Source organism: Lipomyces doorenjongii (assembly GCF_038497915.1).
Source record: "Lipomyces doorenjongii strain NRRL Y-27504 unplaced genomic scaffold V1508scaffold_9, whole genome shotgun sequence".
In the NCBI taxonomy this organism is placed as follows: Eukaryota; Fungi; Ascomycota; class Lipomycetes; order Lipomycetales; family Lipomycetaceae; genus Lipomyces; species Lipomyces doorenjongii.
In genome coordinates this window covers 30,527-43,426 of record NW_027118076.1, presented here as the reverse complement: position 1 = coordinate 43,426, position 12,900 = coordinate 30,527, and the positions used below count along the sequence as shown (strand labels likewise).

Here is a 12,900-nt window from a genome sequence, read left to right as displayed (position 1 = left end):
GCTTCAAACGGGATATAGATTAGGATTCTAAACAAATTTGCTGCTTTGTGTGACTATAACAATGCTATTAAATACGGAAGACCAGCCTAAAAGCCCTACTATATGCACTGATATGGGAATAAGCTAAAAAATGAATGATGAAAATCTCTGGACCGATGTGCTCGCACCTTATCTCCCTGCTCTCAACTTCCCCTTTATCCTACACCATATCGCAACCAGGCCGCAGAAGCAGGCGTTGACGGAGGATCCACAGAAGTCTAAGAAAAATACACAAAAACAGCTGGTGTCGACACAATTATCGACTCATTTTCTTACGCTAACGTATGCCGGATTACATGTGCTCGCGTTGGAGTTGTTGGTATACACAACCTCACCATCGGCAGACACGGATGAAATGGAGAAAGAATCGTTAACAACTATTTTCGTCTCCAAAGCAGACTCGTCCGGGTATTTCAATTCTAATCGCGAGGATGCTAAGCTAAATTTAGGAGACATTGTCACGCAGATTTTGAAGATGTTTATTAAGACTCTATCGCGTCCAAGCACACCCACTCGGTTGTGTTTGTTTGCACGTGCGCAGTCTCAATATATCTTTCCCGAATCGGGGAGAAATAAACAGAAGCATGTGTTGTCAGATCGCGATCTCATAAAATGGTGGATCAGGGTTACCAGCCCCCTATTGGCATTATTCTCAGAATTGAGGAGCGCAAGATTGAGCGTTCCCGGTGCAGAGCAGGCCGAGGTCAAAAGCTTTTTAACATATGATTCCGAGACCAAGAACTTGTTATGGAAGGAGGGCCATATATTTTGCCCTGATGGCGATCGTGACATCGAGCTTGCTCTACGACATATTCCGAGCTTTCCCGACGATCCTAAGTCGAGGTTCTTGGACGTCTTGGTCGCGGAGGGGCGCGATGGGATTACTACAGTGAATCAGTTTTTCGCAGAATTACAGATGCGGCAGGAATTTCTACTGGGATTTGTTGCCGCGATTATTGGAATCGAAGGATTTGTTGACAAAAAAGCGGACGAGAGGACGAATTTTGCATGTCCTCTTGTGGAGAATAGGGTGTACTCTAAGATTCATGACGCAATTGTTACGTCAGATTATTCGACGGAGAAGTTAGCGAGAAATGCCACTGCAAAGTTTATTGAGACTCTGCCAAAGTCATCCCAGCATATCATTCGTGGAACACAAGAGCTCTCGAAAGCTGGGTCAGAAGGTGACGCGGAACGGAAGCAGCCTGTTCATCAGATTAATGTAATAGGAGGAAGGCTTGTTCGAAAACGCACTAAACCTGCGCAGACAACGACGACGTTTGAACAGCAGCAGGCCACAAACGCTCATAATGCTTCCAGTGAAAGTCAGCAGACAACCAAGTCGGACCGGACAGATCGTGGCTCGGATTATACAGAAGCGTCAAAGAAGATGAAAGCTTAGTTTAGTTGTTATAGCATTGCGTATTATAGGGTGTCATATAGCGATATAGACAATTATATGTAAGATAGCAATTGAGAGCAATCAGTGAGTAATCAACGCGTCCAGGCGGATCTTGATTGCCTGGGTAAGATATGTGATGACGCTGTACGCCTCTGTCCCCACGACATTCATCTCAGCTTTCTTGCCCAGGAATAACATTCGCTGCAGCTCAAGTCTAGACCAACGGTCAATAGCGCCTCTCTGTGTCCGCGACAAGCAAGCATACCTCATTGCCATAGCTGTCTCCGTCTCCATCCACGGTAGACTCAGCATCTTAAGTGCCTTCTTCCGATCGCCTACCGATAACTTCGTCCAACCGTCTTCATATTCAAGCACATTTACTCCGACCCACTCCATCTTGAGAGCTGTCAGATGAGAATTCTCATGCGCCATGGCGCGGCTTCCGAATTTATAAGTACACAGAATGTCGATACCATAAGGATCGGAGTCAACAGCACCGAATAATGGCGTATTCGGATGACATGCGGCAATGTTTGAGATGAATTGACGAGTAGATAAGTCTGGATAGCCCTTTCCCTAAATACGCAAGAGTTAGGAAAACAAAAGGCTACAGTAGGAACATATTTGGATACAGTAACCAGAATGCTTCGTCCGATATCTGCTCTGTTGTAAAATTTAGAGGAGCAAAGGCTTCGGAATATAGCCTATAGATCCGCAAGATGTTAGTACACTTTCAGCAATCCGCCGCACCTTTTAACACAGTAACCTCTTTTTCGATCACGAGGACAAAGTCAATGTCCATCACATCGACAGACTTTATCTCCTCAAACGGAGGTATCAGTTGTATCTGTCTGGCAGTCAGAATACCCCATCTCACTCCGCACATCATTCTCTGTACTTCTCCCTCAACCGCCATGAGAGTGCCATCTTTCTTATGCATGCAAAATGTTCCGCAGGCCAATCCTTTTTGTGCCGCGACCTAAAAATACAGCGATTTATTAACACATGCCTATCCAACACTTTCAACTTTCATACAATCCCAAGCGCAGCGCGAGGGACGTTCAGCGTTCTGCCGATATCATCCACAATCCTATCTACAATAGCTTGATTCCTAAAAAGCCAAGTCTCGCGGTAATATATGTCGCGCTTAGTAACCACTTTACCGCTCGTAAGCGACTCCGATATAATATCGAGTGTCCGCATTAAAACCGCTGAGTTGTATAGTCAGTAAAACGCCACGTAAATCTAACAATAATTATGTGCAACCAAATCTCCACGAATTCAGAATAGTCGGACCAGGAAACCCTATAATGTTTGGTTTGGTATCTGCAGCATCGCGAGTCGTGAGATGCAATTTCTCTCTATCAAACCTGTATAATGGACTAAATACACTGCAGATCATACTTCTTCTCGTGATTTACCTAATTGATTCGGCCGCTCGGCGATTTGACAGTCTTATGGCCGCAAGGCCTGTCTCTGCAACACCGGCCATGAGATCGGAGATGAGGGTTTCAATTTTGCCCAATATTTCTTCCCTACATTGCAGCTGCCTCAACATTTACTGTTATTATATATCCAGCATGAAAGCTACCTTGATTCTTCACTCCGATAATCTGACAGAGTGTCAGTACACTCGTTAACCCAAACAGCTCGCCAAGTAAGGTCTTATTACCTAAGCATTCTTCAATCACGTCGTCACCCTGTGTAAAGCTCATGGCTGCAAGTATGTATCAGATGAAACTGAGAATAGCGCTAACTGCGACCAAGCTTGTAAGACGCGCTTCTCTAAATAAGTCTTTGGGTAAGGGCACCAGAGACCTAACCCTCAAGGGTATAAAATCGGTACCGGTGTAACCCACGCCTCTAGCAACGTCTGCTCTGGGATTATTAATAGACGCATATAAATATTCCAGTATGAAGGACAAAGTGCAGGCCTCGATAGATCATGACCGAATAGAAAAATCGATTATAGACGTTGTCGCAGGTTCTGAGGTAGTGGACATGAAATCAACAACGGCAACTACAACGAGGACTGTAGCTGAAGTTTCGGCAATACCTGAAGAATTACTCGTCGGCAAAGATGCACAGAACGCAATACTTCCAGACTCGTCTTTTGTACGCTTTTCCTGGGAGTATTTAAAGGAGATAATTAGTTAGTTTACTCCACATACCAGCTTAGGTTGCTCCCTCACTGAGATGCTGACCTTGTCTGAGCAGGAGAGAACAAGCTGGAATTTCTGTGTCGCATGCCGTCTGATTTGCGGAAGTATCTTATTTGGAAGACGAAAATTGTCAAGGATTATGGCAGTGTCGCAAATTTTGTGCTCTTGGAGCGACTGAAATGGGGCCCTGATGAGGCGCTCGCAAAGCCTATAAGTACGGAGTTATTTGAGGTCAGAGGTAGGTGACGAGCCATCGGTTCCTACTTTTCTCGTTTGATCTTGATTCTACCATAAAGTGGGTTATTGCTTTAGATGTACTTTACCCGCTATAGAAGCTAACAGAAGAGGACGATGGTCCAGACGACTATAGAATCCTGATGAACGATTTCCCATATGGGTTTGAAGACGGAATAATACATGTGGTTGTCTGGACCAAAAATCCTATCCCCAAAGTACAGACTGGATCTCTAACTGCCGACATAATTCCGGAAGTGAGACAGAAAATCCAGACCTTTGTGGATACAATTTGCGATAGGTTGGGTATGGATAGCGACGATATTCTTTGGTTTAAAAATTGGGCTGCACTGCAAAGTGTTAGCGAGATAGACCATTTTCATGTTTTGCTCAACAAGCCGCCTGTGGACGACCACGGAGTTGAAAAGTTGCGTTTGCTTTTGGTAGACGATGATGACATTCGGAAGAAATGGGCTGCGGTCGATTCGAGGTTGCAATAGGTCAGTAGCTGTTAGAACTTAAAGTGCAGGAATTTGTTATGTTTTGTTGGCATTCACGGGATAAGACTATGGTCCCGGGAAATAGACATGGTTCTTCTTATCCAGTTTAGATCTGTCAATCTGAGTGAAAGAGTAAACACTGCGACTGCTATTGCTGCAGATTGCCATTCTTAAATTCCCTGCGAAAATTCATGAGGCTCATCCCCGAAGAGGCAGTGAAGGGCAAATAGGATTATCATAGTCGAATGGTGACTGTGCGGCTCGGAGTAACCGACGTCGCAGATTTGGTCGACAAAATGACATTCGGCTTGCCAATCAGTGCATCCAATTCATCGTCTAACCGATCATCCACCAGGTACATCACCGTTTCCCTTCTCAAGACCTATGCAATCGAGTTGTGTATAGCATTGTCACTTGCATTACGATAGCGTGCTATGACGAACGGATTTAAGGCTGCAAGCTCGCCTTTATAATTCCATCCTCCGTTTCAGCAGATACAAGGTATAGGCATCCAGAAGCATCGAAGCATCATGGCACAAGGTGGAGCAGATGATTACGTCTCCCCTTACACTCCACTCGGTGAAAATGGCAACAGCAGTATTCGAAGCCCTTCTCCCGCAACGATAACGGAGAATATTGACGACGACTTGCTGTTCGATGACGGCGAATCAGACTACGATGCAAACGGTCTGCCATATCCAAAGCCCATACAGCGCTCTTCATTTTCTACTCCAGTAAATTTTGATCCAGATGCATTTTTAGTGTCGCAGCATCGGTACCAAAGATTAGAAGATCTGCACGCGCAGTTGACAAATTGGTCTAGCTTGTTGCAGAAGGAATTAGTCGAGCTGATTAACCGCGACTATGCCGACTTTGTCGGTTTGGGAAAGTCGGTTAGCGGCGGGTCAGGAAAAGTTGGTGATATGAAACTCGTGGTTATCGGTTTTCGGAGGGAAGTGGAGGTGAGTGAAGATTCCTGCATATCCTTGCTTTTTAATGCCACATGGCCTGACAAGTGTGGTAGGGAATTTCGTCGAGGTTGAATGGCGTCATACAAGAAATGGACGAGCTATTACAAAAGAAACGAGCAATACGAGAACAAGAGGTACATTGCACGAGTCGTTTACAACTCCACGCAAATGAAGTCGCAATCTAATCAATGGACATAGAATCTTGGCCGGTCGTTGATCTCCTACGCCCAGGGATTACAAGAGCTCGAGATAGCTTTGCACATAGGTACATCACCTGTAACCAATTCCGCAGAGATCGAAGACACCTATCCATCGTACGTACCCGGCATTAGTGCTATGGCTTGTTAATTAATATTTCTTGAAATTAGATTGGTATCCAAACTAAAGTCACTGACAGCACATTACCACTCCGTAAGACGCATTCTCAACAAACTACCAAAGGACCATCCATACGTTGTCGCACAGGATTCTCGACTTGGTAAAATTCGAACGGAGCTCATTGGCCAATTAACAAGCCAACAGGATAGGGATACCAAAATTGAGTTATTAAGTTGTCTTTCTAGAATCATGAATGAAGTTAGTTTTGAAAGGGCCGTGAGATAGTGTCCAAAATCTTGTGTGCATATAGCTCTCAATAAACGAAGTAATGCATTACGGAGTACAAATCTTCCAGGGTCCTGTGATCGTAGAGACTCTCTGAGCCGATATACACAAGAAGCGTAGTGCAATTTAGAATATGCAATATTCTAAGACGCGGAGAAACTAATTGTACCTGCAAGCACAACTGTGAATAATAGGGATAATAAGGTCTTGATTACAACAACTAAGTAAGATAGCAATTACCAAATACTCCATGCAGAAATCAGAGCCACACACGTACAATAATATATAACAATTACCTGATGCAAACGCATTCCAACCCAAATTTAACCAACGACGACTTCTCAAAGCTCCATCCATCAGCTGTACAACCTTCTATCCAACTCCCTTAAAATACTAGCAACACTAGCAACCTCAACCTGACCGCCTCTGGTACTCAACTTGCCAACCAGGGACGGCAATTCAACGGCCTTGAAACCCCTATGCCGCGAGAGAGTCCGATAAGCCGCGGAGCAAGGAATGAACGCCGTGTCCCTGTCTGTGGAGCCGTTACTTCCACCGCAGCAACCACCAGGCTGATTGCAGTTACCGCAGCCAGTACCGCCAGTACTATTTTGCTGCGCGGAGGCCAGTGACGTGCAGAAAAGAGTCTGCATTGGATCCCGCTGACACGCTTCGCAAGTTCCAGGTGCAAAATTGTTCGCAGGCGCAGAGCTCGAAGTCGCCATGACATCGTTTATTGGCTCAGGATGCAGAGTGTGTAACTTATTCTGGACTGCATTCCGAGAGTGAGGGTCGTTCCGAAGGGGAGGTAAAGTTGTAATCATACTATTCTCCATGACTTGGGAGTCCATCAGAGAAACGTTGGCTTCAGCGTCAGCCGCCTCCGCACAAAGACATGGGGTTCCAGAAGAGCAGAAACCACACGGATCGGCCACACGAACATTTGTTTTGATCTCGGACCGATCCGAAGAGAGAGCAGATGTGAAATCAGTCCCATCATTAAAATCATAGTCCTGTCGCCGTAGCTGATGCTGATGCCGAGGCTGGGGATGATATGTGCTCTTGTTCAGGGAAATAATCTTAGCGGTTTGAAAAGCGTGCGTGAAATCCATCTCTAGATCTTCCTCGTGTTGCCCCTTTAGCCGTTTGTTGTGACTTTCGGCAGTTTTGGCCGAAACCGGTGATGGTGGCCGCTTAGGAAAGATGTCAATCGCTGGCGTAATGCCGATATCGCTGCACAGGCAGTTTCCATCAGTGTGGCAAAGACCGCACTTATCAGAATGGCCAGAATCTAGTTCGGAATCGGGAGTATGCAAAGGAGATGGATGACTGGCGGCATGGGAGATTGATGGACGGTGAGTGTATGACGGTGTAGAATTCGTCGTGCTAATATGAGGAGATGAGATCGTGCTGTGAGAGGACGAAGTGCACTCTCGCCGTTGCTCCTTGGGACGTCGTCGAATACGAACAGTCCCGGTGGATGGAGATACGTACTGATAGTGAGTACCAGGCGAGGACATTGTCGTAGCGATGGTCGAAGCTGGTGACGCTCGTGACCGGCCATCCACCGGCAAACGCTCTTCCAGCGCACGATCTAGCATTTCATGGCTGTAAGTCTGCTCATTACTGCCCGGCGATGGGGCCGGAGAAACAAGATGATGAGCGGGTTGGTGAATGGCCATCGCCAAGTGTGTCTGGACACTCTGAGATCCCATAGCCCCCTGTTGCGCTCGGAATTGCTCAAGCTGCTGCTTTAGTTCGTCCGTAACAGATTTGAGTTCTTGATTTTCCGCAGAAATTCGCATGAGTGTTGATGTCAAACGGCTCTCCTTCTCTTCCTTCTCTGACTCTAGCTCTTGCAGTCGCTCTTCCAATTCCACCACACGTGATGCACGCCTCTCGCGGAAAGCCCTCTGCGCCGCTCTATTCTGGGCCTTTCTCTTTGTGGGCGGTGCCTCCGTGGAAGGCTTTCTTCCGGGCTATGTGAAAACATAACGTTAGCATTATTAAACGCATCCAAAGCGAGATCATCGGTGCCTATAAACAACCACTTCTGCGCTGGGAATGTGTGAACATACTTTTGGTCGAGGCGGAAGAACCCATTCCTTAGAAGGCTTGACGCAGTTCATAATAGCCATATCCGTTGGAGTGTCGGGCTTATTTCGTGGCGCAATAGCGGACGGCGAGGCATGAGCTTCGAGTACAGGACCAGCTGGTTGTATGGCAACTACACCGACATTAGGACCACGTAATATGCACTGCGTAGTAGACAACGCGACAGTAGAACCAAATATAGACGTACTATGACTCGGAGCCATCGTTCCACGGTATAGTCAATGAAGAAGGACTGGTAATGGTAGTTCTTATATGTAGATTAAAGAAACGCAAACGTTAAAGACCTGGGCAAAGAGTAAGGAAATGGCCTTGACAGGCAACACACGCGCGCAAACGTGCAGACAAATGAAGGCACAGTTGTAAGCAAGGTCTTGAAGAGTCGACTGGTAGTTAAGAGGGAGCACAGGTTGCGGGTGAGAGGAACATGGACCAATATGTAGATTGGATGATGAGTCGAATTGGCTATAACAGGAAATGACACAAGTCGTCACATATGGTGGCAATGGAGCGCAGGTGGAGATATGCATGGCATATGTGGCATAAATACAATGACTGAGATTTGCTATGCTCAGTTTTGCCAAAGTGAGTTGCAGGGTTTACGCAAACCTTAGTCGACCTCCAGACTTAATCTCGATCATCAGTCCGCAGTCTAGACCGACCAGAGTTCGGCGCAGATCGACTCAATCCGCAAGGTGGGTGGGTGTCATCGAGTATTCGCCGTTCTCTCTTCTTTATACCGCACCCGCTCGGCTCCCTTGCATCGATATTAGCCGTGGCCAGATCTCTGGTGTATAATAATAATATTCTGGCCGAGTAGGTTCGACCTAGTTTATCGTCATTCCTAGTATCTCGTCGTTCTTTTAACGGTTTGATATGTCTTATAATACCCTATATCAAGTCACTTAACCTATATGGCAAACTGGATACGTGCGTTAGGGCGGGAAACCCAAGCGTACAGAATACAGTCCGCCGATGATTCCCGACAACACAATTGATGGCTTGTGATTAGAAGCATAATCTGATTAAAACAAAAAGCAACGAGAAAGACCAACGCCGTCGCACCACATTACCGCAAGCGACGGGCTCGGCACTACTTATTGAATGGCTCGTAATTAAATTTAGACGAGTCAATGGATGAATTACGAAATGATTAAGATCATTTAGTACTAGAATTTATTTTTGGTGTTGAGGCACCCCTGAAAGCCTATGGTAAAGAATTAATGATGTGCACCTGAGTCCAGAATGAAGTTTTTGCACGATTCTCGAGTCATGATACGTATTCAGTGAAATTGTTTCTGGACCATCGAAAAGCAGCCGTTTCCAAGTTGCTGGACTTGTTATGATGTGAAGTGGAGCTCCGCGACCTGGTAACCAGGAGATATTAGGCAATCGTCCGTATTTTAAGGTTTTAGGTTGCAGGATCTGATAACTCTGTTTTAAGTTAGGAAAAGGGTCGCTGAAGACGGATTCACGAGGTACTACATTACCTCTGGTTCCGTAAATAATTATCGGTATCTGATTCTCTGATTCTTGTTTACTGCAAGGTCTGAACGAATTCTTTCATCTTCCGACAATTGCAGAACGAAGGACGCATAATGTGACAATAGACAATGTATTGGTAACTGTCCTATTATTGTTAGTGAAGCAAATATCAGAAAACCTTAAAGCAACTGTAAGTAATGAATACAGTCAAAAGAAATTTCCCATGTGCTTCATAAGAAACAGGCAGCTATTCAGTATCAAGTCTTCAATTGTGATCCCCTCTGGAGCCAGCTGTAACAAAACAACGCAGTCAAAGAAATTTCGCATGTATTTCATAGAAAACAGCCAGCTATCAGTATCAAGTCTTCAATTCTAATCCCCTCGTACGCTCGTTGAAGACCAACGCCAAGCTCTCGCCAATTTATTTGAATATTTAGGCACGTACCGATTTCCCACATCTTCGTAACTGCAATCGCAGCTATTATACCCAGCCTTTTCGATGTCTTTCATCGAGTCATCAGCCGATAAAGAATCCAGTTTATCTTCTACGTGTGCCGCCGGCGGCTTTTGTAAAGGGACAGAGTCAGAAGAGTCGGCATCCTGATTGCTGCCACGATTGTTGTTCCTGGCCTTGCTACTATCCTCTAGCTCTTGCCACACCACTGCGTTACAAATGGCCTCGTTCATATACTTTTTCATGCTTCCGTACAGGTATGCCGCCAAACCCAATAACCCTATAGCGGTAAATATCGACAGTGGAAGAATAATATGGAGCAAGTTGTCTTTTGCATCGTCCAACCCATCGCCGTCGTGTTCATAGACGTCCACGACGCCGTCCGGAGTGATAAGATATGATGTAATCGTCACTCCAGCGGGCGCCGTTTCTGTCACATTATAATGCGTCCCATTTGTTGCGTTGGCAAAATTGGTGAAGTTGGATTGGGTGGAATTGTAAAGGTCAATTTTCAGGTTTGCCGTTTCCTTTTGAAACGCCATATCTACTTTCAACTGTTTCGAAAGCGCTGAGCCGTACAAGATCGGCTGGTACCGCCGTGGTTCGTAAAGAGGATAATTCAGATTCACGTTCAGAAGCGATAAAATCAGTACTATTGTAATTTGCCTTGAAAGTACTCGCGACGGATTAATTTGTAACGCGCGGAAGAATACAGCAATGTTGAAGTGCCGAAAACACGCAAGCATGCGCTGAACACATAAACATAAATAATACAGGAACTGAGTATACTGTAATCGGTGTAATATATCCATGAGAAAGGAGAGGAAAAGAAGAGGGAAAGAAGAAGGCTATGAATGGTTCAACGAATTGCAACGCAACGGGCAGAATTGAAATTGGGTTTTTTGACTCAGCCACCTAAGAGCCACACCTTTGCTTACAGGTAAGCATTGGGTCTTTGTACTTAAGCCTAGAAACTCAATTACACATCAAACGCTCCGTGTTGTGCTGTTAGATTGGCTTCGGGACATGAGGGTCCATTTCATAGCTTGATTATACCAATACAATAGAAACATTTCACAACAGGAACTTGCGTATTATTGAATTCTCTAGTCGTTCAAGACGCATACTTTACGATCATTCAATTGATTTTAATTAGTTTAAGCCGTTTGCGCGCCTGAGTCCAGGGAGATACATAAAGACCTTCTCAACTTGTGTCCTTCATCTATCTGCCATTGTCATTAATTATTCATAATGTCGGCAATTCTAAATGCAGCGACATACCCACCAACTCTTACGGAGGAAGAGACCGCCAACCTTGCCATTGCGCTCCGTGACTGGTCGTTATCTCAGGGTCTCATTATCCGTGCTCCAACTGAATCGAATGCAGCTGATGAAGCAAGCATGCATGTTCCGTTGACATTACATCCTTCGCCGTTTCCCAAGAACTTGTTCGATCAGGCACTGGGACTGCAGACAGTGTTCAATGAGTTGTATGCTAAGGTAGCTGACGACTATGAGTTCTTGACCGAGATTACGAAGGAGTGAGTCCCGGTTGTCCCACGCTCAAACACCATTTTTGTTAACATCCTGACAGGCTCGCGGGTGTTGACGACTTTATGTCTGATCTATGGAAGCTTTATTTGGAGGTTGACGAAATAAGTGGGGGCGTACCCGCGCAACCACTCACTCTCGGACTTTTCAGATCAGATTACTTACTGCACACTACATCTACGGCAGAGCCATCTATTCGTCAGGTGGAATTGAATACTATATCAGCTTCATTTGGCGGCTTGTCAAGCCGTGCAGCTGACTGCCACAGATTTTTGCGAAAGTCGGGTTTATATGGCACTGCCGCCGGCAGCGAGTTCCTCAAAGACGAAAACATGCCTGTCAATCCCTCCGCTCGCGGTCTCGCCAGAGGTCTCGGGGTCGCTCACAATGCGTACGGAGTCAAAGACTCTATTGTTCTATTTGTCGTGCAGCAGCGCGAGCGCAATGCATTTGATCAGCGGTGGCTGGAATACTACCTTCTGGAGGACTTTGGCGTGGTGTCTGTCCGCGCCAGTTTAGAGGATATTGCAGAGTTTGGAGAATTAGATTCGATTACTAAGGAGCTCCGGTATAAAGGACGTCACGTAGCAGTCGTATATTATAGGGCAGGTTATACACCCACTGATTACACCTCACCTGCAACGTGGGAGGCGAGAAAAAAAATGGAATTGTCGAAAGCTATCAAATGTCCCTCACTAGCTACTCATTTTGCCGGAGCGAAGAAAGTGCAACAAGTCCTTATCGACGAATTGGTTTTGGCGAAATTTGTTCCCGACGCCGATGTCCGTGGCCAGCTTAGAACTACCTTTGTGGATATTCTACCACTGGATGACTCGGAGCTTGGTAAAAAGGCTCGCACGTTGATAGAAACATGCCCAGAGAAGTATGTGTTGAAGCCACAACGAGAAGGTGGCGGTAACAATGTCTACAGAGAGAAAATCCCTGGATATTTGAAGGCATTGAAGGATGAGACATTGTGGCGAGGATATATCCTTATGGAACTCATTGAACCGCCGCAGGATGTGCGGAACGCGATCATCAGAGCTGGAAAGGTAACGGAGGGTAATGTTATATCTGAATTAGGCGTCTTTGGATGCGTGTTGTGGGATAGCAAGAGTCACGAGATTAAGCAAAACTTCGAAGCGGGATGGCTTTTGCGAACAAAGTTTGCCGACTCTGAAGAAGGCGGTGTGGCGGCTGGATTTGGAAGCATTGATAGTGTGTTGCTTATATAGTTTGTTTATTTGCATGGTATGGTAGTTTAATGCATTTGAATATTAACCAAATTATATATTGCTGCTATTGGGCAAGGTTTACGCCTAGTGGTGGTAATTTCCAAACATCGCGTAGCGCCTGCGAAGCCGCACTCAAGTTTGTGCGATTCTCG

General features: G+C 45.7%; 7 protein-coding genes across 7 annotated transcripts; 4 read left to right on the top strand and 3 right to left on the bottom strand.

The window, feature by feature from the left end:
- Positions 1-130: 130 nt before the first annotated feature.
- On the top strand, positions 131-1,441 carry V1508DRAFT_350686 (histone acetylation protein-domain-containing protein; the record flags this gene model as incomplete). Its single annotated transcript, XM_066936788.1, has 1 exon — positions 131-1,441. The coding sequence occupies one exon, from the start codon at positions 131-133 to the stop codon at positions 1,439-1,441; it is 1,311 nt and encodes a 436-aa protein (XP_066797529.1).
- An 81-nt stretch (positions 1,442-1,522) lies between these two features.
- Positions 1,523-3,156, bottom strand: V1508DRAFT_402710 (Spo11/DNA topoisomerase VI subunit A; the record flags this gene model as incomplete). Its single annotated transcript, XM_066938503.1, has 10 exons — positions 1,523-1,655; positions 1,707-2,017; positions 2,074-2,145; positions 2,208-2,288; positions 2,340-2,420; positions 2,477-2,652; positions 2,708-2,811; positions 2,863-2,976; positions 3,033-3,054; positions 3,114-3,156. The coding sequence occupies 10 exons, from the start codon at positions 3,154-3,156 to the stop codon at positions 1,523-1,525; spliced, it is 1,137 nt and encodes a 378-aa protein (XP_066797528.1).
- Positions 3,157-3,317: 161 nt separating this feature from the next.
- V1508DRAFT_412129 (uncharacterized protein) lies at positions 3,318-4,629 on the top strand. Its single transcript, XM_066939565.1, has 3 exons — positions 3,318-3,593; positions 3,659-3,841; positions 3,964-4,629. The coding sequence occupies exons 1-3, from the start codon at positions 3,356-3,358 to the stop codon at positions 4,335-4,337; spliced, it is 795 nt and encodes a 264-aa protein (XP_066797527.1). The 5' UTR covers positions 3,318-3,355; the 3' UTR covers positions 4,338-4,629.
- On the top strand, positions 4,630-5,972 carry V1508DRAFT_382185 (oligomeric golgi complex component, COG2-domain-containing protein). The gene is made up of 4 exons (XM_066937720.1): positions 4,630-5,299; positions 5,362-5,442; positions 5,507-5,622; positions 5,677-5,972. The coding sequence occupies exons 1-4, from the start codon at positions 4,868-4,870 to the stop codon at positions 5,909-5,911; spliced, it is 864 nt and encodes a 287-aa protein (XP_066797526.1). The 5' UTR covers positions 4,630-4,867; the 3' UTR covers positions 5,912-5,972.
- Positions 5,915-8,485, bottom strand: V1508DRAFT_412122 (uncharacterized protein). Its single transcript, XM_066939564.1, has 3 exons — positions 8,214-8,485; positions 7,990-8,138; positions 5,915-7,890 (listed from the first exon to the last, which is right to left on the bottom strand). Exons 1-3 carry the CDS (start codon positions 8,227-8,229, stop codon positions 6,268-6,270), a joined length of 1,788 nt encoding a protein of 595 aa, XP_066797525.1. The 5' UTR covers positions 8,230-8,485; the 3' UTR covers positions 5,915-6,267.
- Positions 8,486-9,727: 1,242 nt separating this feature from the next.
- V1508DRAFT_412121 (uncharacterized protein) lies at positions 9,728-10,852 on the bottom strand. The gene has a single exon (XM_066939563.1). It carries the CDS (start codon positions 10,772-10,774, stop codon positions 9,881-9,883), a length of 894 nt encoding a protein of 297 aa, XP_066797524.1. The 5' UTR covers positions 10,775-10,852; the 3' UTR covers positions 9,728-9,880.
- A 56-nt stretch (positions 10,853-10,908) lies between these two features.
- On the top strand, positions 10,909-12,799 carry V1508DRAFT_412120 (glutathione synthase). Its single transcript, XM_066939562.1, has 2 exons — positions 10,909-11,503; positions 11,557-12,799. The coding sequence occupies exons 1-2, from the start codon at positions 11,214-11,216 to the stop codon at positions 12,746-12,748; spliced, it is 1,482 nt and encodes a 493-aa protein (XP_066797523.1). The 5' UTR covers positions 10,909-11,213; the 3' UTR covers positions 12,749-12,799.
- Positions 12,800-12,900: the final 101 nt, after the last annotated feature.

Excerpts from the sequence above, each read along its gene's own strand:
- V1508DRAFT_412129 (XM_066939565.1), top strand. The coding sequence starts at position 3,356 with ATGAAGGACAAAGTGCAGGCCTCGATAGATCATGACCGAATAGAAAAA. Across the intron at positions 3,594-3,658 it reads GTATTTAAAGGAGATAATTA|GAGAGAACAAGCTGGAATTT; the intron begins GTTAGTTTACTC and ends TTGTCTGAGCAG. Across the intron at positions 3,842-3,963 it reads GGAGTTATTTGAGGTCAGAG|ACGACTATAGAATCCTGATG; the intron begins GTAGGTGACGAG and ends ACGATGGTCCAG.
- V1508DRAFT_382185 (XM_066937720.1), top strand. The coding sequence starts at position 4,868 with ATGGCACAAGGTGGAGCAGATGATTACGTCTCCCCTTACACTCCACTC. Across the intron at positions 5,443-5,506 it reads GAGCAATACGAGAACAAGAG|AATCTTGGCCGGTCGTTGAT; the intron begins GTACATTGCACG and ends CAATGGACATAG. Across the intron at positions 5,623-5,676 it reads ATCGAAGACACCTATCCATC|ATTGGTATCCAAACTAAAGT; the intron begins GTACGTACCCGG and ends TCTTGAAATTAG.
- V1508DRAFT_412122 (XM_066939564.1), bottom strand. Across the intron at positions 7,891-7,989 it reads TTCTTCCGCCTCGACCAAAA|CCCGGAAGAAAGCCTTCCAC; the intron begins GTATGTTCACAC and ends GTTTTCACATAG.
- V1508DRAFT_412121 (XM_066939563.1), bottom strand. The coding sequence starts at position 10,774 with ATGGATATATTACACCGATTACAGTATACTCAGTTCCTGTATTATTTA.
- V1508DRAFT_412120 (XM_066939562.1), top strand. The coding sequence starts at position 11,214 with ATGTCGGCAATTCTAAATGCAGCGACATACCCACCAACTCTTACGGAG. Across the intron at positions 11,504-11,556 it reads TTGACCGAGATTACGAAGGA|GCTCGCGGGTGTTGACGACT; the intron begins GTGAGTCCCGGT and ends ACATCCTGACAG.